The sequence below is a fragment of the Chlamydotis macqueenii genome, chromosome 1 (genome assembly GCF_036417535.1).
Source record: "Chlamydotis macqueenii isolate bChlMac1 chromosome 1, bChlMac1.mat, whole genome shotgun sequence".
Taxonomy (NCBI): Eukaryota; Metazoa; Chordata; class Aves; order Otidiformes; family Otididae; genus Chlamydotis; species Chlamydotis macqueenii.
This window is the reverse complement of record NC_141556.1, coordinates 212,732,129-212,756,791: the sequence shown is the minus strand read 5'-3', so window position 1 is coordinate 212,756,791 and position 24,663 is coordinate 212,732,129. Positions and strand designations below refer to the sequence as shown.

Here is a 24,663-nt window from a genome sequence, read left to right as displayed (position 1 = left end):
ATAATTAGTTTCTTAAATATTGTAACATGGTTGTCTAAATAAATGTTGATATTAGTAATAACCATTGCATTAATTAGCAAATGTTTTATAACTAAAGCTGTAAATGCTTCTGTAGGTCACTCAGCATCCCTGTGCAGGCTGCATAGTTAACCAAAGCGACTCTGCTTGACTCTGCTTTGTGTTTCGTCTGCTTAATCAGGACAGGAGAGCAGGACTTCTTTTCAGCACAATTCCTTGATTTGATTTGTAAATTAGCTCTTTGGAATCCTAAACTGAAAGCTTTTCAGAACAGCATCAGTCTTTCTTTTGCAGGGAACTTCAGAGGTGTTAGGTTTTGGCCTGTCCCTTTTATTCTTGCTTTTGGTTAGCTGGGATCTGTTGTGGGGTGGGTTTGGGGTGGCTGCTGAAATGGGGGTGTCAAGTGAAAGGCGCCGATGGAAGCATTGAAAGAATTTATTTTTCTGGTTTAAAGCAGGAGTTTCAGTAACATTTCCTTAAACTCTACTTAAGTTTCCTTAAACTCTAAGCTTAGAGTAGCAAGTCATTCTCTGGCAATTTAGCAGACCCCATTATTTGCATTGGGCGTATTTTATCCCTGCTTAGTAGGACAAAATTCAGAAGTTTCAGTAGCCTTTTAACTATTCTATTTTTTAAAACACTGATGGCATGACTTTTACATAGGTCACTTGGGATTACAAATTTACATTAAATCAGAGTTGTATTTTTGTAAGTTAATCTTCCTGGTGGCTTTACACTTAAGAATGGTTGGATTGTTTCTTTTATGTTGAGCAGGTTTAATTCGGTGTATTGCATTCCTTTCAGATTCAAGCAGTTGTACATATCAAGTAAATGGGCGTTAAAAAAGGTTATGATGATCGTGTTTAACAAACTAGAGCTCATGTTCTCTGTGCTAATTAAGGAAAAGCATTACAAAAAAAAATCAGTTATTCTTTTGATAGTGCGTTTCTTTTTCAAGCCAAGCTTTTCCATGGACCTTTGCATAATGATACGTGTTAAAGATTTTCTTTTCTTGCTTCTAGAAGATTCTGAGCTACTCTCCAAATTTGGGGACTGTTTCTTCAAGCTTTCTGGCTGAACTACAAGCTCAGAGAAAGCTTGAAGTATTTGGTTGGGTTTATAAACTAGATAATCCTTTGTGGTGATAAAATTGTTTCATAGAAAAGTCATGCACTGCAGAGTAATTGGCTGAGAGAATTCTAAATCATCAATCTCTTTTGAAAAGCACTGAATAATTGAAAGACATGTTCCTCTTAATGATTTAGAAAATTAATAGAACACTGTCGGTAACACGGAAGATGACATTTATTTTTTTCTTTGCTGTGAGCATTAAATAGAAATACTGTTTAATTCTTCAGAACTGGAGGCATACGCAGGTGTCATCAGTGCCTTACGTGCACAGGGAGACCTTACGAAAGAGAAGAAGGATCTTCTTGGAGAACTCTCTAAAGTGCTTAGGTAACCCTGACCTTTTTAAAATAAGAACCAATGACCTGTTTTCTTTTAGGGTATTGCATGTTTTTTCTATCACTAGTATCACAAAGCAGATCTTAATTTGGAGAAGAAATTCTCCTTCTTGTGGAGGTTTAATTCCTATTCTGCTTTGAATTATTTGAGAACAGCTGTGCTTCTGTGGCTGAAGCTTTACTGTTCTGTTGGTGTTTCGTGAGATACAGAGTGTAAAAAGGATTACAGCTAGCCCATGAGTGTGCTTTAGTTTGGAGTTTCGTCGAGGTAGGACTTCAAGGACTTTGGGGCCAGGTTACATCAAGACAGAATGCCTCATGTTCTGTGCAAATTTTTCTGCCACGTGCTTTAAATGTATTGCTCTCATTAGAAGGTTGGATCGTAGCTGTTTTCCAGGGGTACCCGATGAACAGTAATGTTTTTTTTATTCTTCACTAATATTTTTGAACAATAGTACATTAATTCTTTCTCACCGTGATAGAAAAAGTTAAGTGACAATTTCATAAATGTAAATGCTTCCCTTTCGTCTCTTGAGTGGATTATTCATAAGTTTCATTTTAGCTAGAAGTTTTAGATAAATGTTCGTGTCTCCGTCTGACTGAAATATATTACTGTGTTTTTTCATAGTATTTCAACGGAGCGACATCGTGCTGAAGTTCGGAGAGCAGTAAATGATGAACGACTAACGACTATTGCACACAAGTAAGTTATAGGTCATTTTCTACGTGATTTCCAAAGGTACCCTTTGGAAAATCCATTATACCTTCGCTGAATGATAGAACTTTGAAGATTGATGGTGTTTCAAGAACAGTAGTTAAAGCAATGTATGGATGAAGGAATTACTGTGTCAGATTTACATCAGGGGACTAGAAACAGTTATTTAGACCATGGCGTTTTGGATCTGAAGGCATCCCATTTGCTGTAAAAATACAATATAAGAAGCAATCTTTTGTCATTAAGAGCTTTCTGTAAGATAGACCAGAAGAAACAGGGAGTAGAGAAAATGGAGAAATCGGTAAGCAATGTTTGCTTTTTTTTTGTTTGTTTACCATTAATTTTATTTACATACATTTGGAAATGTTATATTAAGAGGGACTTAACTACGTAGAAAGACAAATGGAGGGAAGGAAGTGGCAGAGATTAGTGGAAAACAGTGTATCAGCACAGAGGGGGGAAAAAATGGTCAGAGTAAAAATCTGCAGCAAGCTAACGGATGACATCAGTGTCCACTGTTCTCTGCTTGATGCAGCTGCTGTGCTGGCATCAGCTGGGCTGGTTCCTGCTTGCATTTGCTCTCGCAAGCTCCACATGATTTTGAGAGGTGGAGAGGAGCAAGAGGGCAAGCGCTTACGTATGTCTGATAGTTACTTAACTGTCTTACTATTGAGAGCTGGATTGTAAGAGTCCATTTTTTTTTTTCCATTTTCTGTGTTATAACCATTGATTTTTAACTTTGACTCCTGTAGCTTAGGTGTTACGGGGAGAAAAAAAAGGAAATCATGCAAACAGCAGGCCACTTGGCGTTAGCAATTGTCTGATCTGAGACTTGAACAGGGAAAAAATAATGAAAAATAAGCATTTAATTGTCAAATCTGGATTATTTTTCTTGATTCAAGTTTCCTTTTTAGGTAGTAGTTCTGTTTTTACAGAACAAGCATAAAGTTTGTCCTGAGGTGTTGAACTTTGGACAGATGAGATACTGTATTTCAGCCAAGGTGCAGTTGTGAAGTGCTGTATGTCTTTATTTTTCCTGTGGTAACTCTCTGTGAGTGATGGTTGGTAATAATATATTCAACTTAAATAATTCTCTAACTCATTAGGAAAGCAGACTTTGCTAGCTTTGCTGTATGCAACATTTGTAGTCTTATTTTTTTTATGTAAAAAATGTATTTTTACCTCAGCGGATGTAGCTCTGCTTATACTATTTCCATATGTATGAAGAACACTGAAGCGTATCAGAATTTAACAACAGAGAAGATCCTCTGCATTTTACAAACTAATATGTGGTAGCTTTTGCTGCAGCTTACTTGCAATAGTTCATATGAGAAGTTGTTTTTTGGAGTATATAAATACATTAAATGGGTTGATTTGCTTAAGAGGGTAACGGCATTGAAAAATAATTTGCCATGTTAGTTTTGCTGATTTGACAAATGACTCATGTGAAACAATCATAAACAGAAACACCTCTGCATCTAGAAAAGAACAGCATTTTTTGGAAACATTCTGGTTTGTGTGTAAGTACTAAGGTTAAGAGAAAATGAGAGCAGCAGGCTGGTTTCTGTTGAAGATGCATAGGATGTATTTAAATCATTTAATGTTCTATTCGCTTGTTTGGGACTACTTTAATAAGTCTGAGAAACTTTTCTGTTTAGGTAAAACAAGATTTGCATTAGAAAGCTGAGGATTTTTCCCTGTGACATAATCAATTTCAGTAGTCTTATGAAATCTATTGGATGTCTAGGTATTTTTGTAATCCGGAAGAGATGTACTGACTCTGCCTGAATAGTAGCTAACCTAATGTGGGGGTTTTGAACATGACATCCACAGACCTCTGGCCCTTTAAGGACTCTGTGAAACAAAACAGTAAAAAAAGCAGCAACTTTTAAATTTTCCATGGGAGAATTTCTACATCAGGTGGGAGAAATGTAAGGGCTTTCATGAAATGAAGAAAGTTGAAGATTATTGTTCTAGTATGTCTTTAGAAACTACCTTTTAGACTTTCACTGTGGAAAAAAAAGGCACTTAAATAAGAGTACTGAGTATTTTGGAAACTCAGCAGAATACTTACAGAATGTGCATTTCTGTTTAGTATGTCTGGACCAAATAGCTCTTCCGAATGGTCTATAGAAGGTCGCCGACTGGTGCCGCTGATGCCACGTCTTGTTCCACAAACAGCTTTTACTGTTACCGCTAACGCTGTTGCCAATGCAGCTGTTCAGCACAACGCCTCTCTTCCAGTTCCTGCAGAAACTGGAAACAAAGAAGGTGAGAGAAACCCACGATTATACTGCAATCTATGGGAATATAAAATAATGTCACTGTATAAAATGTTATCTTAGATTTTAAGTGTTAGATTTTTTTTTTTTTAATCTGAATCATTCTTACTGCATGCTGTTCATAGAAATATGAGTTTTTTGGTTTTTTCAAGATACCTTTGCAGCATGAATCTGTCACCTTTGCGTTAGTGAGCACACTAGCAACTGAAATGAAAAAAGCAAACTGGCAGGAGACGAGGGGGAAATTCATTGGTTAACCTGTTAAGCTCTGTAAACCATAAAAAGTTGGACCGATGACTTAAGATTTTGTAAAGTTCTGTAAGTGATAAAAGATGTTTCAGAACACTTTTTTTTTAAGAATGCAAGTGGGTTTTGGTGACGGTCAAGAAAATGCCATTTTCCATATTTTTTTTTAAATAATTTTTTTTTAACTTCAGATTAAATGTACCAAGTTAGCAAATTAAAAGATTGCTTTCTGCTTTCCCTGTGCCTCTTAAAGAATGACAGCACACATTCCATCTAACTGGACTGAATAGACTCGAATTATGCTTCATGCAACCTAGAGAATGTGTAACACTTCTTGAAATAAGCTGGTTTATCCTTTTTTTTTTAAGAAATACTAGATCATTGTACTATTACTCATAAGCAACAGTTTAAAAGAAGCTGGTGAGCGAAAGTTGTTATTTACTGAAGGAATATTTTTGTTTCTTCAGCTGATGCACTGCTGAGGTGAAGCACTAGCTATTTTTTATCAGTCGCCAGTCTAGATACGATCATTTACAGAAAAGCAAAAAGATCAAAACAGTGAATAAATGCTAAAATGAAAAAAAATTGCAAAGTAATACAAATAAAAAATCTAGAATCGGTGGCACAGATTTCTGGGGACGGGAGGAGGGGAGGTTAGATTTCTATGTTGTCTTTGAAGGCCGTTAGTTCCATGACCACACTTAGGTCTAACTGGGGAGTATTCAACAGTAACAGGATTGCAGAGGCAAAGATGTGGATAATGACCCAATAAGTCTTCGGCTTCCGTTTCAATTGTTAAAATAGTGATAGAATAATGGGATTCTGCACTCCAGTTATATGGAAGGTGTCTTTTCTCCTCTTCAGTGGTGGTTTGCTATTCCTACACAAGTACCACTTCAACCCCAACATCTACCCCTGTTCCAAGTGGCAGTGTAGCAACAGTGAAGTCCCCCAGACCCGCCAGTCCAGCCTCCAATGTAGTCGTCTTGCCAAGTGGAAGTACTGTTTACGTCAAAAGTAAGTGATGCTGGCAACTGATTGACAAAAGGGAAAGAAAGGGACAGTCTTGTGGCTGAAGCGTGGACTGAGGTAAACGCTGACCTTGGGCAAGTCGTTTAATGCCTTTATGCCTTCGTTTAGTCCAAAAAAATGAATTTATTGCTTCCTTTTTTCAGAGGAGTTGTGTTCAGGATAAATTCACTCTTTGTAAAATGCTGCAGGGAACAGTAGTGGCGAGGACAGCAAGAGTGAAAGGTATTTTGAAAATAAAATGTAGGAATTGCTGTATATCAGTGGATTTCTGATCCAGCTTGTACCGAAGTTGTTTCTAAGGTGACTCTGCTGGTTGCTTCCGCAGAGGACTTCTCTCTTCCTTCTACTCAAATAATGCATAGTAGTCACTTGCTTGAGTTCGAAAAGGTCCCTCCTTTCCGCTTCCACAGTTGACCTAGACTTTTTTTAGAATACAGTATTTTGGCAAGCTTTTATATGCTTACATTAACTATGTCTGGCCATTTTGTGATTTGTTTGGAAGCGAGTCTTAGTGATGCTTGCATTCCTGGGCAACTGTGAAAGCTCCATGTGAAATCCCACCAGATACCTATATTCCGGTATTTAAATTTGAAAATCCAGGGTATTTAAATCTGCAAACTGGGGACATTAGGTCTAGAAACAGTCTTTTCTTCTTATCTCTGCCCCCTCCCTTTCCCTCCTCACTTTCTTTGGCTGATAAATCGGCTAGTTCTAAAAGCAGAAAATATCCTCATACATATGCCCAGCTCATCAAAGGTAGTTTTATTTAACTAATAGTTTTTTAAAAATTCCTTCTGTCCTTATTTGGTGTCTGTCAGAATGCAGGTGACAAAGATTAATAGTAAAGTTGGTAAGTGCCATTTTTATGTGTGCTGTGGATTATTTAATTCTTAAAATTATTTAAAGTAATTCAAATCTTTATGCTGTATGTGCATGTTTGTATAAACTTCTAGGGAGTCAGAAATGTCACATGATACATAGATACAAAGTTACCTGCAAACCACCGTCATTAATTATTATATCAACCCATGGAACCCATCACACTAAGATTTTTTCATTTTTCTGGTTTAATGCACTAATCGCTGAGCTTTAGTTTAAAGATTCAAGGGGAAATGTTCTTAACCTCTTAAAAAATTAATTTAGACCTCTGTTGAATTATTACATGGTAATGAGTATAAAACCAGTCTAGACACATGACAGAGAGATTAAAGGTTCTCATTTATATTCTGTCCATCCCTAGATTTCATTTTTTGTGCTCCCACTTCACATGCCTTTTTTTTTTTTTTTTTTTTAAGGAATTGTGTGTTTTTCAGAATGTCCTACATCAGTCATGTTAGTTTTAACAAACCTACTGAAGAGCAAACTCTGGAGACCTGAGTTATAGTCGTGACTTTGCCGCTAATCAGTTGTGTGACCTCATCCAAGTCACAGTCTGATTGAGCCATTAACCTCTCTGTGCCTCTGCTTCCTTGCCTGTCAAGCGAGAGTTAGAGTCGAGCTCTATTACCTTCTAGCTAAATGCTGGTGGAAAACTTTGTGCAAATGCAGTTTCTAACGTGAAATTATAGGAATAGCGCTCTTGCAGAACCCCGGTGGTGAAAACAGGAGATTAAATTAACTGTACTTAATATAAAATGTTCTGCTCATTTAATCTTACTTTCTTACTTCTGTGTTGTGCTTTGTTTTTTTTTTTTTTTTTGTGGATGAGGTCTGCAAATAGCTTTCTCTTCAGTATTTCTTGGTGACCCACCAAAATAATAGCTGCGTCCTAACATCCTGACTGCATGTGGATTTTTTTATTCAGATGGATTCTGAGATGATGAAATTCCTGCACATTTTCAGTGTAATTAGTGACCTCACAGTTACAGGTTTGCGTAGTGCACTCACAGTAGTATTTAAAAGCTTGTTCATAATAGACCTTATAGTCATGTAACCAAATATCTTCTTTATAGATGGAGATCATCACCAGGCTTGTTCAGAGCCGTAAAGTAAATTTTTCATTAAAGCTTTGAAATCTGGACTCGTGGATCCACACTTCATCCGTACTGCTACAGCCAGCTAAAACTATTTTTTGGAGTTCAAAGCAAACTTAAAATAGAGCCTTTGCTTTTCTTCTCTAGTTCAGTTTCCCACCTTTGTGTGGGTACAGCTGTCCGCCTTCTGAAGTGTACCTGTGAATGAGCTGGTGCTCACGCTAAGAGGGAATCCCGTTTTTCAGAAATCACTTGCTGTGCTACTGGACACCTTGTCCATGTTAATTCCTGCATCTTCACTTTTCAAATGCCAGAATATTTAGTTATTTTAATGAGAGAGTGACCGTAATTAGATCTTGACTCTAATTAGAGACTGACTGCCAAACAAGTTTGCTTGGGTTACCAGCAAGACCACTTTTTACCATGGCAGCTTTTTTTGTCTGGAAGCCTCAGGCGTACAGAACATCTTCAGTCTTGTTCTGCGTATCTCTGTTTTTTAATTGTTTAACACTGGTTAATTTGGTAAATCTAAATACTACCCAATAGCTGTAAGAGATTTTCAGGGTAGTTCAACTATGTCTTTCTGTAACGTATACAAATTTTTGAACCTTTTGCCTGCTTAAGAGAATTTCCCATGGATTTAAGATGCGTTGATCACTCTGCAGAAAGAGTTATCCGTTGCTTAGCTGAATAATGCAGCAGACTTTTTCTACGTGTGCGGTAGATGATTGTGAGGAAGAACAGAGACATTTGAGGCCAGATTTCTGTTGTTTTTCATGATTGCATTTAGATGCCATTTTATATCTCTTGCACCAGCCGCACCAAACAAGGCAGAAGCTCATAAAGTGAGGTTTGACCTTCGTAGTTAAGTATCTCGTAAAAAAAAAAAAAAAAAAAAAACAAACAAAAAACCTCAAGAAGTTGTATCGAGGTGAAAGGAAGAAGGGTACTGTAATTATAAGCATGGCATGAAAGTAGGTACAAAGGTTGGAATCAGAGAAGACTACAGGAGGATAAACTTCAGTAGTCCAGTTGCTGTAAACAAAACCAGCAGCGACAACGATGTAGTGTCAAGATTTAAACTGAAATGTGCATGACGTTATCCCACCCCCCTTGTGTGTGTGGTCGCGTTAGTCAAACTTCTGCAGGCAGAGTGAAATCCCTGCACTGGCTGAATGAAGTAACCCAGAAACTGAGTAGCCTGGATTTCAGGGGATTTTGTTTCTTTGCTTTATGGCACTGTAAATGTGGTCTGTATCAAGGACTGAGACCATCTGTGGTGCAATAGAGGTTATTTGTGACCAAAAGATGTAATTTATCCTCTGTTTCTTTTTATCTTATTTGAAAGTGAGTGTAAGACTGAACAAGTTTATGTTTTAGAAAGCACTGAGAGCCACAGATGAGGAAAATATAATTTAGAAAAAGTGCTTCTTTTCCAGGTGTCAGCTGCTCAGATGATGACGAAAAGCCCCGCAAAAGACGGCGAACAAATTCTTCTAGTTCTTCTCCTGTTCTCCTGAAAGAAGTCCCGAAGGCAGTGACTCCTGTCACTAAAACTATCACGGTGCCTGTAAGTGGCAGCCCCAAGATGAGTAACATAATGCAGAGCATTGCCAACTCCTTACCACCCCACATGTCGCCTGTGAAAATAACCTTCACTAAGCCCTCAACACAGACAACAAACACGACAACACAGAAGGTATGTGGGGGAAGCTGCCAAATGTTACTTTTATTCTGGTTTTATCAATGAATAAGATGTGATGATTGACTCTTCCTTTCTATGAACTGTCTAGCTGTTTTGTAAGGGTTGCGCTTGGGATAAGGTAATCCCTCTTTAAAAAGAACAAAGAGAAAAATCAAACTCTTGTATGAATTTAGTTCACCTGTGTGTGAAAGGACCTGGATTGACAGCCGTGGAGACTGAAGCCCTCTTTTTATCCACAGAACAGGTACAGCACAGGCAGCGGGAGTGCAAGCTTCCCCCAGACTGCCCCACCAATGTGCCTCAACCCTGACCTGAAGGGACCACTTCTAGGGATGAGAGGGGATTCAGTCTCCATGCTCATTCAATTCTTGGCCTCTCTGGTGAGACTGCCAACAAGGTTGCCAGTTAGTACCATTTGTGGTGTTGGGTTTTGTGATATGGACACTAGTCCACTGAGAACTGGATCACATAGGCCACTGAACAGCCTTCAGATGGTAACAACTATTGGTCAAAGGTAATCTTTCTTATTTCTATTTTCCTTATTTATAATTATTCTTTGCAGTAGTAGAATTCCAGGAGAGGTGGCATGGGCTGTCCCTTGCCAAACCTTTTGTCTAGAGACTAGGTTTTTTGGGTCTGTGAAGCTTGTTCTTGGAGCTAATCAAAGACTTGGGGGGCTTATTTTCCTTTCAGTACTAGCGTGCCATTTCTCATGCTACATTAACAGTGTCGTAGTGGTCAAAACCAGTTGCATTATTTCAGCTGAGTGTGCCCAGCTTTCACCAGAATGCTGTATGTGAAAAGGGTTTTCCATGTTGAAATTTTGTATTGGACTCGGGTTTTTATGTGCCTAATCTAAGGCATAACTGTTTTCCCATTCTTCAGGAAGCATTTCAGATGTGTCTGCATTTTTATTCTTAAGATTATTAGTGTCTCAGACCAAGTTCATTCTTAGTATGGTTGTTAATTAAGGCAGACTTTGGGGTGGAGGGGTGGTCTGTGGAACTAATTTGGCCTTGATGCCAACAGACTGGTGGTAGGCTGGCCACTAACAAGCATTTTTTTTCCAACTGTGAGAGTTTGGCTGTTGAGCTCAAACCTTCACATGATATTTGTTCTATTAGTCCTCTTAATTGTTTTATGCCTTTATTTGGATTAGCAGAGTTCCCATGTCCCGATTTTTGGAAACTTTAAAACCAAGGAAGATTGACTGAAGTAATGTGCGATAAAGAACTTGCTTTCTGGCCTTCTCCCACTTCAGAGCTGTTTGATGCTTTCATTTGCTTCACTGTTCTTAAACAGTGTCCTTAATCAAATTTCAACTCTGAATACATTTATAGAAATCTGTGAGTGTGCATAAACCATCAGATAAAATGTCTTGCACTCAGGGCAGCAAATCCACAGATGGGATGGGGCTTAACCTACCCATCCTGTTGTTCTTGTTAGGGTCATCTTCTGTGCAGAAATTTTTTTTTTTTTTTTTCTGTAAATGTCTGTAGTGTTGTATTAAGTATAAGTGTTATATATTGTGGTAGTTAAAGATGGAGTGCATTAAATTTCCAGAAGGAAGAGAATGAATTGTTGGTAGGGTTTTGTCTGCAGTTGTGCCTCTGCTTGTTCTGGAAAATGATAGAGTTTGCTTTGCGTGGTGTAGACTCTCTCACTAATCTGCAGTGATAGGAGAATCGTAGCTTGTTTCGTTAGGGAGCCATAGTGGTGTTTGTATCTCAATTTGTGGCACTGCCCTCTTTTGTTGGATTTCCCTGTGCCAAAATCTGTAACTGGTTCATTTTGGTGGGAGACGTCCCTTTTAGCGTAGTTTTAAATTAAACGTCAGACTTGTTAGACTCAAATTGGAAACGTACTATTTTAAACATGTGCAGTTGGATATGAGAGAAGTTCTTGGATGTGAATGAAATTCTTCATTTCTGCATGCCAGCTTTCTGAATTGTTTTGACATTTAGTAGGTTGGAGGAAGGTTTGTCCTAACAACTAGTAATGTCACAGCTCTAATTTCTGTCTAGGACACAGAAGGAATCTAGCTAGGGAAACTTCTGGCAGTTAATGCCTTTATTTCTTCAGGGTCCAGGTTTTGATGTCTCTCAAAACAGAGCTGACGAGACAAATTTCAGTGTATGTTAGGAATTAGTTTTTACCATAAGAATGAAAATCAACAAGATTTTTTTTTTTTTTTTTTTTTTTTAAATCAAGTGGTCCTGCTGTAAAAGTTGTGATGCAGTTTTGGTACCCGTGATGACTTGACTTCGATCATTTTGGCATATATGAGAGAACAGTATCTCAAAAATATAGTTGTTTTGGTTTGAGCTTTAATGCTTTCACATTTTTACCTGAAAATTCTGTTTTCTGGATATACTTCGTACATGAAGATCCCGAAACTTTGTTCTGCTGTGTTAATTTTAAAAGAAGGAATAGAATAAATTGACCCAAACCTGCTTAGTCGCAGGACAGTAATAATTGTTGAACTATAATGCCTTACAAGCTTTTTTCCTTGCGTGATTAAATAATGTTATTAAGCGATAATCTTGGACTAATGCTTTTATCTCTCTCTTTGAATGAAGAACAGCAGTTTTCAGGAGTTGTGATTATACCCAGATTCATCCTACGTATCTGCACTTAGTTGAGATGCTGAGCTTGCCCCATTGCACTACGGATTGTATAGAAAGTTTAGTGTGAATAATCTACTTTTTTTAACTGCAAGTTGTCCTTTGACTTTATTCCTAAATTAGTTATTCTAGGTGGAATGGAGCTGGCCCTAAAAGTCAAACACTTGGGAAGTATTTCTGGTGTTAGCTGGCTATTTAAGAAATACAGGAAAGTGGGATCTTTTCACCTGTGCAAGCCTCATAGCAGAATTAAGCTGTGTCACGTTCAGCTCGTCTGCATGGTCATAGCCTAAGAGCAATTTCAGCGGAGTGTTTTGATTAAATCAAGGTTAGGCAGAAGGCAAAAATAAGAGTGACGCAGAGAAAACAGTCTCCCTGGGGAGTGCAATAAAGCAGTAGAGCAGCAGATGAGGAAACGTTGTCCTTCAAGCCTTGGTCAGTTGTGGTCAACCTGCTGTAGCTCATGGGTGTAGTAAGGTTTTGGTTTTCCTCAGATCAAGATACTAACGGATTAGCTAAGTAGTGGGGAGAGGCAGAGGAAGCCACGGTGGTGAAATTTGCTGCTTTTATTCCATCCATGTGGTTATCACCTTTTCTTTTTCTTTTCTTTTTTTTTTTTTTTTAATTTAAGAAATAATACATTCTTAATCCTTTACTGCTTAATCTGTCACTTAGTCTATTCCTGGTGCCATTGCTATATTATTTCTTTTCTCTGTCAGGCAAGATTTCAGTAGTCCTTGGGTAGTAGCGTAAGACTTTCAGTTTGAGCTGACCCAGGTTTTCTTTACTCCTTCTGTACCTTTTTTCTATCTCCTTTTGTTACGTCAAATCACTAATAAGTTTTAATTGTCAAGATTTTTAATAAATGACATTTTTATTGGGACGGTTGCATTGTTTGAGCAATTTCTCAATGTTCTTGCACGGTAAACTGAAAATATGTTGTATTTTGGTGCTGTATGTTTCTATTTTAACTATGTGTAACTACAAGGAGGTAGATATAAGCAGAATAAAAAGAATCTCTTTACTTCAACAGTCCCCATATTCAGTACTTAGGCAATGCGTAGTTTTCTAGGTCAGTTGTGTAAGAACAGGCCTCTTCCAGTGTTAGAATGAATTCTATGTTTTTCTGTGTCAAATCAGATTATGTTGTAATTGTAACTCACACTAAGGGTAATGTTTATTATCTTTAGACAAATGGTTTTCAGATGGATAAGGAAGAATTTCTTGTTATTGAGAGCGCTCGTTAAAGCAGAAATTATTTTAAACCTAAACTAGGTTTTTCACTGATGAAATATTGATTGTTTACAGCCTTGTGTATCGAAAATATTTCCCATTACTGAATCAGCAATTGCTTGTTAATTGTTAAAGAGGGTTAAAAAGAAAAAATAATCTGTTCTGTCATTGCCATTTCTTGATGTATGTGCAAGGTTTGGGAGAATGGTGTTTAAAACTTGCTCAAAATCCCTTCAGTTCCATTTAAAATGGGCTTCAAGCTTCCCGGCCCAGTTTAACAAAGCCAGGCAGTTCATTCTTTATTTGCCTTCAGACATGAGATAATTCTACTTTTAAATAGTAATTGTTTTCCTCAAAAAACTCCCCCACCAAACTAATTTTAAGGAAATGTTTGTCACCCCTTCTTTAAACTACTTGAAATTTTTTTTTTGCCAGCAAATGTGAATATGACACTTTTAAATTGTCTTAATAAATATGTGTCTCTAAAACCAAATATATTATAGACAGATACATTGCTGAAATGCTATGCTTTTAAATAAATGCAAAGAACAAATGAATTCCTTGTTATTCTTTTTCTTCTTTCAGGTGATCATAGTAACCACCTCTCCAAGCTCAACTTTTGTACCCAACATCCTTTCCAAGTCCCACAACTATGCAGCAGTTACGAAACTTGTCCCGACATCTGTCATTGCCTCAACTACTCAAAAGCAGCCGGTGGTTATAACTGCTTCTCAGTCTTCTTTGGTCAGTAGCAGCAGCAGCAGCAGCAGCACTAGCTGCTCCACTCCCTCCTGTACTGCAAATACTGTTGCTGTGACTGCTGTAGTCTCATCAACACCATCAGTGGTTATGTCGACAGTAGCACAAGGTATGGCAATAATATTATATTTAGAAAGGCTCTTTCGCCGATGAATTTGAATTTATTTTGAGAATAGCATAGGGGAAGTGCACTTTATGTTGACATATGATGAGTAAAGCACAGGAGATGTGAAAGAAGTCTACTGATAAAACCAATCTAAGGTAATCCGCAAAAGTTCTTGTTGAACTCTCACTCTTTACTTCAGCAATTAATGTGCAGATCCTCTTTTTGAAGAGAAGGGAGACAGTGTGGCATAGCTTCTTATTTTGGAAATATTTTACTTACAGTGTTAAAACACGATAGCCTCAAAATAATTTGCTTTAAGAAATCTATCTGATGCATGGAAAATGGACGTTTCCAATACTTGAAGATGATTGCTCCTCTTAAAGCCTGATTTACAAAAACGTGCAAAGTTAGAATAGAAGAGATAGAAAGTTAACATCAAATAAATACAGCTTATACTTGACATGCCCAGTCTTTAGAATATTTCTTGCAGTAACTAATCTTGATCACAACTCTGAAAGGTAGAGAAGTGTTTACGCTTTTTTATATGTGCCTTTTATCATCATCTCAGTTTTCAAATCCTTAAAAATTAAAACCTTAGTAGATCTGAATTTAAATTCCTAGGTTTTTGGTTTCTAATTCCAACTATGTGTGCTAGCTCGACTGATTCAACTCCAAAACCACTCCCTAACCATTTGGAAGGGAAGCTGTGGATGAATGAAAGGGCCTCAGTGACCAGCACTTGAAAAATACTCTGCCTGACAATGACAGGTGTCAATGGCAATATTTCCTGGTCCGTATTTTCCATTCCACAAAAAGCTGGGCAACCAAATCAAGGCTAAGGAGATATTTCGCCTTCCATATTGCTTCTGTTAATCTGAACCTGAAGATACTAATCTACAGAGCAGAAGGGCTTACAGTAGAATTTCATATTGTTTGAACTGTGGATTTTTAATTGAGTTTGATCATGGAAGCAGCTATAATTCTAAAGTATATTAGGTGAAATGTCTCTTAACATAGGTTGTTCTTTTTTTTCCAAGATTATCAGTGTCACTGCAGAAGGTGCTGGTGAAACATTTTGTGACATAAACTAAAAATCACTCCAACTGTGAAGAAAATTAAATTTGTGAATGAGAACAGCTGACTAAGGAAATGGAGAAATGTCTTAGATGATGCAGTGAGAAAAAAATTGCTTATTTAGGTTGCCAAAATTGTAGCTTATTATGATTTGTATCATTATCACTGCCATCTGTAAATGTAGAGAAATAAGAGATTTTTTTTTCTGTTTTCCACTACAGCTGGGACTTGGTTAAAAACTGCCTTCATAAGACAGAGACTTTGTCTTTTTTGGTGCTTATGGATGTGCAGTTTAGAATTATAGATGGAGCCAGGTTTTGCTGAAAATGTTGTGACAGCTATGTAAGGGAACGACATAAATAAGTATTAAGATTTGTTTGGGAACTTTTTCTGTCTTACTGCAAACTTATTTTGGTCACTTCATTACTTGTAATGTCACCTAAGCTATCAGCACAAAATATGTGTGTTCCACAGTTTTGTAAATTATGTACCATTGCTTGATTAATTATTTTAAAATAACATTGAGCTCACTAACAGGTACTCCCTTCTGATGTTGATGGGTTTTGTATTTTTCATCCTCATAGCCTAAGTTTTTATAGTCATGATTTTCACTATAAATATTTTGCATTCTTGAAGCTTAAAGTTGTGAATTATTTGTACTACAAAAAGTGCAGGAAGCAGAGTGGGATTGTGATCTTTTCATTAGCTGCTGTTCTGCCCCCACATGGAAAATGGATATAAAGCTCCCTTGCCTCTGAGCAAAGCGCTTCTGCTATGTGGGAGCTTTTTTCACTCGTGTATATCTGTGCATCTTTCAGTAGTAAAGACAGTTTAAATGCAAAAGTATGTAAGAGATTGTAGTATTTTTCTTTCACGTTGCACTGTTCAGTCTTAAACAATTTACTCTTTCCCAGGTGTGTCTACATCGGCAATTAAAGTTGCCTCTACCAGACTACCTTCCCCAAAAGGTTTGGTTGGCAATCCAACTCAGATCTTAGCACAGTTTCCCAAGCAGCATCAGCAGTCCCCCAAACAGCAGCTGCACCAAATACAACAGACTCAACAGCAGCAACAACAGCAGCAACAGCAACAACAGCAGCAACAACAACAGCAGCAGCAGCAGCAACAACAACAACAGCTGGTGCAGTCTTCTGCAGCTCAACAGCAGCCACAGCAATCTCAGTTGCCACCTGGCATCAAGCCCACCATTCAGATCAAGCAGGAATCAGGTAGTTGGAGTTAATCTTGGGTTGTGTTGCTCGTCGGTGAGGTCTAACCACAACTGGAGAAAGTGGGGCAGAATTCTGTCCCAAAATATGCATGGGGAGCTGTCGTTAAAGCGTAATTGCTTGAGTCAGGATTTGGCATTAAACCTGGATATAAGTAGATAGTGAAGGATGTTTTCAGCTAACAATAATTGAAGAATTTGGTTCTGTCATTCTTCCTATTTGGTTCAGGTATACAGACCATGCTTTAGGAATAAATGTTTTATCTTTAGAGATTGAAAAGTATGTAAATATCTTCAAAAGTAACGTGACTGGCAACCTGGAAGACACCAGTTTTCTGAAGATCCAAGAGCTGTTCAACTCTATCAACCGGAAAAAGAAGTTAATCCATGTTTTAATTATTTTCTTGGGTTCAGAAATCAAAACCTACTTGTGAGGTACTTGTCAAAACAAATACAATTAGATCTGAGACTAGAAGTTAGACTGGATTCTTTTTGTAGCATTGATTCATTCAGTTGACTTTGGGCAAGTCGTGTAATCATTCTATCTTGGCTTTACTGTCCTGTAGAATACAGCTTTTATTGCCGTAAGGTGTAGTAAGAAGTAATGCTTGCGAAGTTTTCTAGTTCTAAAGGAAGAAGTGCTATAAAAGTGCAAAGTATTTTTATGTCCGTATTTTACATAAATCATGTGAGTGTTTTATATCATACTATTTAAGTCAAAGAATTAAAATAGACCTGTCGTGGTTTTGTTTAGTAAGGGGGGGCCTAAGGTGGTAGATATAATAATAAATAAATAAATAAATAAATGAATAAACAGCACTACTCCTGTCCTTTGAGAAACTTCCCTTTGGATTATAGGACCATTGCCTAAGAAAAAATATCCACTAATTAAGACAGATAAGACGCCTCCACCCTCCAGTCACTGAACAATATTTGATCAGTAAGAGCCTTGTACCATGGGTTTAGGCTCAGTGTTCTTTTTAAAGTTTCTTTGGAAATACCATCTGATACCTATTCTTTCTTCAGAATGTCAATCAATTTTCACAGAGACTTTGCCTTTTGTCCAGTTTTGTGTCTGGATGATGCAAAGGCTTCAATTTCTCTTGCCTAATTTCAGTATTTAAGTTTGGAGCTTACTTACTCTGTACTGCTTTTGTAGTCAACATAGAAAGAAGAAAACATCTCTGGGGAAAATGCTTCGTGTCCTGAGTGGACAACATTGTTCACCTAGAAGTATTTGTGTGCAAATACAAGTCCCTACATTTAGATGGGATACATTTACCTCGTCGTAGAACAGAATGTAAGATGCCAGTGTCCTGAATATACTTTTGAACAGATTACATGAATCTCCTGGTGTGCAACTGAGAAGTGGATCTGGCAGAAGTCCCATTCCACTACACAAATCAGGAGAGAGGGAGCAGAATCCTTGCTGTACTAAGGTGTCCTCATCCTTTGTTCTTACTGGTTCTACTCAGAGCTTGTTTCAGCCCGATTCCTTTGTGGCTTCAAGATAACCAGCAAGAGGAGAGGGAGCAGTTTACTTATATCAGCTTTCCCTAGCCAGTGTCACAGTTGGTTCCTTACACCTACTGATACTCTTTGTGCAGAAAGCTATTTTTAAAATTTATTTAGAGGGATAAAATACAGCTAGGCTAATTAAGACATTAGAATTAACAGAGTAAATTGGTGGAGAACTATTTTTCATTTAGATGGTTCAATGTATGTGAACCAATTCAGTATTGGTTGTAACCTGTTGGTTCCTGGGAAACGTTCTATTTTCTGAATCATGGGCCAGAAAATGTTAAAAATTACTACAACAAATCAATGATGGAATGGAATCCCATGCCTCAGTGGGAGTAGCTGGGAATTGAAACAGGCACATGAAAGTAAAAAATTACGACTGTATTGTTATTTGCAAAACAAAAAGAAAACCCAAGCAAAAAAAAACAATCAAAAAAAATAATTATTTTCAGGATCAAAAATACATGGGCTCAGAATAGAAGCCTTGTGAGGCTACTTGCCCACTAGGGCTTGGTCTGAGAAAGCGTTTCAGAAAGTAACTTTTCGTGCCTGTATTTTAACAGTGACCTTTCTCCTTTCCTAGGTGTTAAAATAATCACTCAACAGGTGCAGCCCAGTAAAATCCTTCCCAAACCAGTTACAGCGACCTTGCCCAGCAGTAGCAATTCACCTATTATGGTGGTTAGCAGTAATGGGACTATCATGACAACTAAACTGGTCACTACTCCCACTGGTAAGTTATGGCTCTGAGAAGGGAAGGGAGGGTAAACCCAGGCATACAGGTGATCAAACATGGTTTATTAGGGTAAAAAAAAAAGAAGCACTTCTCTCTTGTGAACACTGAGCACAACAGCACATTCACAGTCCTGTTGGTGTTTCTTCTAGATTAGGATTTTTGCACTGAGTGCTTTTTTATTCCTCCTACAATCTTCTTATATCGGTACACAGAAGTATGATTGTTCCTTCCCCACTGGCTTTATTTTAAAGAAAGTTTTCTTGCAACTTATACTTTGCACTTCTGTAGCACTGTATATTAGACAATTTACATTAACTTAACTTTTTAGGTACCTCAAGTCGATAGGTCAGCATCGTTCCTATTTTACATATATGAACTTTAAAAGAGGGGTGGCTTGCTCATAGTCCTGCAGTGAATTTATAAAAAGGCCAGTAAACTGAACTTTAAAACTCCCAGTGTTTTTCTGGGGATCTGATTGTATTTGTGTTTTCTTACTGATTAAAGATTAGAAATAATGCAGACTGTTCAGATTGTAAACTCACGTGAGGAAAAGTTGAAAGGCAGCTTTATCCTAGTTTCCAAAAAACTCTTCATTAACTTCCTGAATTTTTAGTATGAGTTGGGAATAAACTCATGGTTAATATTCTTTTTTTAACTTCTGAAGTACTTCACAAAAGCATTCTTAAGTGCATTAAAAAATGTAGCAGTTTTACAGTTCATTTATTGGTAAGACCTGTGTTGTACTCTTTTGGATTTTAACACTACTTTCTTGTTATAATAGTCTTTTGCTCTGTGATGTTTAGCAATCAAAGTCTGTAGTGTGCTATCTGCAGCAGAACAAGCAGAAGGAAATTACAGTGTTTGTGTAGCCTTTGACTTCTGTTATTATTTTGAGCAAGTACATTTTGTAGACTTGGTTCTGTTCCTGTTCTGAGAAGGAGTAGGTCTGAAAAAACAGTGTTTATACCATGTCAGGAGGTTTCTTTTGTACTACTAAATCCTAAATCCATAATGTGTTTTTCTCTGAGAGTCGTGTTTGGACTGGTCATTGGTGATGTTCTTTATAAACAGTTTGTCACACAGGAGAAGTGAGAGTATAGGTGTCTTTCAAGAGAGGAAGGGATCAGTTCTGGGGGTGTTGCCAGATGCCTAACTCTTGGGCTTGGTTTGGGAAGGAAAGAAGGGCAGAATATAAACGCTGAGAATTAAAATCTTAGGCACAAGGACATGAATTAAAATATGTCAGTCATGAAACATTTGGTAAAATCCTTCAGAAGACTCTTACATTAAATTAAATTTGGTACATACTTGAACATTGCTCTGTGGATTTAAAAAGTACTAGGAGAATTGTAAAGGGTGGTAATAAGTTGCAGTGTGAGGTCTCTTTGAATAACATTTTTTCTAAACTATTTTTTCCACAAATAATAGTGGAGGATCATGTTCTAACCGTGAACTTCCTTGTTCTCTCTTTAAAACAGGAACTCAAGCAACGTACACGCGGCCAACGGTTAGCCCCTCTATAGGGGCTCGGGTGGCTGGGACTCCAGGAGCTGCTACTTACGTGAAAACTACAAGTGGTAGCATCATTACCGTGGTACCAAAGTCACTGGCTACGCTGGGAGGGAAGATTATCAGCAGTAATATTGTTTCTGGTAGGCATATTAGTGCTTCGATATTAAGACTTATTTCAGAAGTAACTTTAGACTACTTTAATTGTTCAGGGCTTTTCTGTGGGTTACATACTCAAATAATTGTTAGGACTTCTATTGGAGAATAAGTTAATTCAGGAGAAAAATAGCTGAGGATGAAGAAGAAAGAAAATAATGAGTTGAAGTTACGGAGTTAAAATGTTCTTAAGGATCGCAGTAGTTCTTGTGTTTAAGAAGGCAACATCTAGTGTGAGGGAAGCCTGGGAAGAAGAGGTAAGTGGAGGAGGAGAACTACTATATTGTCCTCTGTTAGAGGGCAGGAAGATCAGAAAACTGTATTAGCCCCAATTTAAAGCATTTCATAATCTGGATGCTGCGCTTTTCTATTCCACTGCACATCCCAAAAAATAGAATAAAAATGAACTATATATGTTAAATGCAGCTGTGCAGTCTCCACTTTATCTTGTTCTTCTTTTATCAGCATCAGCCTGTCTTTCCTTTACCCCATGTTCTAACTCAAGTTATTCCTCCCAGGCTCGTGCAAACCCCACTGCTTATCTTTGTTAGTCTTCTGACCAGACTTAATGCTCTTTGCTAGTACAGCCTCTAAATATAGCGTCTCCTTAGGGCCAGCACCAAGCACACTCACACCAGTCACAGTTTCTTAGTATTTATTTTGGACTTCTAACGGAGCTAATGCAGAGAAGGTCTGCTGCATTTCCTAGCTAGGTACACGTGTGCAGCCATATGTGCTGAGTCTGTTCATCCTGTCTAGTGATATCGAAGATGATGAGAGGGCTGGAGCAGCTCTGCTGTGAGGCCAGGCTGAGAGAGCTGCGGCTGTTCAGCCTGGAGAAGAGGAGGCTCTGGGGAGACCTGAGAGCGGCTCCCAGTGCCCAAAGGGGGCTGCAGGAAAGGTGGGGAGAGGCTGTTCAGTAGAGCCTGGTGTGACAGGACGAGGGGTGATGGTTTTAAAATAGAGGGAGGTAGATTTAGATTAGATATTAGAAAAACTTTTTTTACACTGAGCATGGTGAGGCACTGTCCCAGGTTGCCCAGAGAGGTGGTAGATGCCCCATCCCTGGAAACATTCCAGGCCAGGTTGGCTGGGGCTCTGAGCATCCTGATCTGGTTGGAGATGTCCCTGCTCCTTGCAGAGGGGTTGGACCAGATGACCTTTAAAGATCCCTTCCAACCCACATCATTCTATGATTCTGTGATCTTTAAATTACTCAGAGGCCCCGTTGTTGGTGCTTAGCAAAGACGTGGCACCAGCCAGCTCCTGTCACTGGAAGGTGCTGCACACGCTATCCAGTAAACTCACTCTGGGGTGTAGTCTGGTAGAGGTACCTCAGTTTTTCAGATTCTGATTTCTACAAAATGATATTTAGGGCTGATAAAGTAGCTTCTTTGGGAACAAGTAACTTTTTTAGCCTGTTGTGGTATGACAAGTTGTTAAGATTTCTGGATCTACTACTGAGTTTGTACACAAGTACAAGTATTATTCTCCTGAGCACCAGCTAACAAGGGGAAACCCTTGGTTGGTCTTCTTAAGGGCTATAACAATTGTTCTGAAACAACACAGGCTTGGTTAGGATGTTTGCTCTTTTTATTGCTGTTTTGTGGTGAGGTTTGGGGGCTTTTTTTTTTTTGGCTTTTTTTTTTTGCTAAGGGAGCTGTCTTTAGATGCCTCTGAAGTCACTAGAGTTAAGTAAAACATGATTTTGTATCAACATGTCTTCACTTTCCCAGAACTAATAGAATTATTCGTCGGAAATATGTTGTGAAGTATCTACCTGCGTGACAAATGTGTGGAAGGTAGTGAGGAGAATCCTTGGGTTTGCAGCTCTGCTGTGATTGAGTGGTACTTTCTTCAAGGGGAAAGTGGAAGGTGTTGATAAAAAGCTGAGTAGATACTGCAGTGGCAGTCTGATAACACCGATGACTTACGTATCGGTGTACGTACTCTTGCAGACTGTGGAGGGCTGACCAGAATTACCTGTCATTGCAGGTAAATAAAAACCTGGTAGAGGGAACAACATTAATTAAGCAGTGGGAAAGGAACAGAAATAGCCAACACAGCTCTTCAAAGTAAGAACACCCCCCACACACACTTCTAAACTTAACTTTTAAGAACTGATTGTAAAAACAATAGTGTGTTTTTCTTTTTTCCTTCTTTCCATCCACTAGTCATCACTTGTAGTACAACAGTTCAGTGCCAGAAAGAGCTGTTGTTTCTCTTGACTGGAGATACATTCTTGGTACGTAGATTCTTCTGCAGAAGTTATCTGTAGAAGAATATTTGTCTGTATAAATAGGACCTTGAATATTAGTGGTGTCCTTATCCCCCCCCTAATTCTAGCCTTTGAAAAGTTAGACTTATTAGCCTGAGAAAGCTGTATTAGTCTGCTCTGTAGTTTGTGAGAAGGGACTGACTGTCCTGCTATGGAATAAATTACTCTGTCCTGGGCATGCATGTTTTTCCTGTAGGTGAAAGATTTGTAGAGTGGGCATCTAATCTTTATATGTTGAGCTGGGTGATATAAATTCCCGTTCCAGATGCTGCCTTTTTTTTTTTTTTTTTTTTTTTTGTACTGTCAGGTTTAAATACAAGGATTCCTATATAGCTCACCAGCTTCTACAGTGGAAGGAAATATACCTGTGATAAACTGCATGTTATTTCTTTTCCCACAAAATTTTAGGAACTACAACCAAAATCACTACAATTCCAATGACTTCCAAACCCAATGTGATTGTTGTGCAAAAGACTACTGGAAAAGGAACTACAATTCAAGGTCTTCCAGGCAAAAATGTCGTCACAACGTTGTTGAATGCTGGGGTAAGTAGGAGTTTCAAGTCTCAGATCGATGGCCAAGTGACAGGCTGTGTGGTGGCTGCTGCATTCATTCTGCTGAAGTCTCTATTAAAAACAAACTGTGCATGAGCTCCTTAGCAGGTACAGCATGCCTTAATGCCAGGGATGTTTGAAAAGCCAAGTGTATTTTGCAGGATGCAAAAGATACTTAAAACAAGCTAGGAATGTTCTCAAAGTTAAAGGAAAATACTTCTGAGCTTTTTTTTTTTTCTTTCCTTCCCCCCATGGTTAATGATTTTGTAATCCTGAAGGGATTAAGTAGAAGAAACATCTCCAACCATTTGTCTTTTAGATGCAAAGGGCAGAAATTAACTGTCCCTTCACGGTAAGGGTACCACCTTTCAGCTTATAGTGTGTAACACTAACATCCTGTACCTGAGTGTTGTATAGTGTTGAATTATTTTTTTTTGATTACCTGGTGTGTACTAAGAACAAAATACAGTTTCCAGCTTCAACTGGGTTTACCTGTAAGTGCTAGTAAATAAAATTGATGAGCATGCTTTACGTTCCTAGATAGAACTGTCAGATTTAATGCATTAATCGTGTGATCTTTAAAAGTCTGCTTGAGTAGCAGAGCTGAGTAGGGAGGGGTTTTTTTTTTTTTAAACCTGTTAGGATTTTTTTTTTTTTAAGATTTTGAACTTTTTCTACTTTAGAAAACTTAAAGCTGTATTTTCACACAAGTGGAAATCTCATTACGTTACACAGTAGGACCTATTTCTGTAACCAGTATGATTCTTAGGATTTCCAGCTACCTGATGCGAATTGGTAGGCATACTGGGAGAACTGGCAGCTAATGTTGTTCCTCATTTGGTTTTTACTGTGCAGAGCTAAAAAGAAAAAAAGCATCCTCAGGGTCTTTGCTTTTCTTAAGCTATCAGGAGTCCAGTCATATGTCAGCACTATTCCAAAGTGAAATGTTTCCTGTGAAACAGCTGTGAATTTTTTTAATTAAGTGAACTTCTAGTTTAAAAGAACATCCATTCATAAGTCATGTCTTGGTCATGAGGATAATACGAAGATCTATATTTAAATAATTTATTTTTAGAATTTCAATTAAAGTTCTGTAGATGTCTTGCTAAAGTTAGCGTTAATAGAAATAAGAGGTTTTATAAGACATTTGCGAAGGATTTGAGGAAAGTTCCGACTTATGTGAATTCTTTGAAGCAAGTTAAAAAAAATTCAGTGTCTTTTAGTTACTCCTTTTTGTTTACCTCTTCAGAGCTGCTCAAAAGGTAAAGTAATGGAAAAGGGGATTTTGGTAGCTTTTCCATTCAAAGCCATGGGGTGTTTTTGTTCTTGGTCTTTGAATAAGCCTAGTTGCAGCAGCAGCAGGTTGATTTCATGGTACACACATTCACCTATAACTGTATTTTTTTTAGAGAAGTGGGTCTCTCTGAAGAATTTCGCTAAGTTAACCT

General features: G+C 38.0%; 1 protein-coding gene across 13 annotated transcripts in view; it reads left to right on the top strand.

The window, feature by feature from the left end:
* The window catches only part of EMSY (EMSY transcriptional repressor, BRCA2 interacting), a 40,650-nt gene that overhangs the window by 3,505 nt on the left and 12,482 nt on the right, over positions 1-24,663 (top strand). For 8 of the 13 annotated variants that reach the window (XM_086739742.1, XM_086739738.1, XM_086739735.1 and 5 more), the window contains exons 3-12: positions 1,377-1,476; positions 2,113-2,187; positions 4,295-4,470; positions 5,592-5,744; positions 9,172-9,431; positions 13,880-14,162; positions 16,148-16,462; positions 18,566-18,715; positions 20,197-20,370; positions 23,070-23,206. In XM_086739742.1, the coding sequence (XP_086595868.1) occupies positions 1,377-1,476; positions 2,113-2,187; positions 4,295-4,470; positions 5,592-5,744; positions 9,172-9,431; positions 13,880-14,162; positions 16,148-16,462; positions 18,566-18,715; positions 20,197-20,370; positions 23,070-23,206 (1,823 nt within the window). Of the gene's footprint in view, positions 1-1,376; positions 1,477-2,112; positions 2,188-3,147; positions 3,201-3,990; positions 4,120-4,294; positions 4,471-5,591; positions 5,745-9,171; positions 9,432-13,879; positions 14,163-16,147; positions 16,463-18,565; positions 18,716-20,196; positions 20,371-23,069; positions 23,207-24,663 lie in introns of those variants that run through there. The other 5 variants (XM_086739743.1, XM_086739741.1, XM_086739740.1 and 2 more) reach the window with 4 other exon arrangements.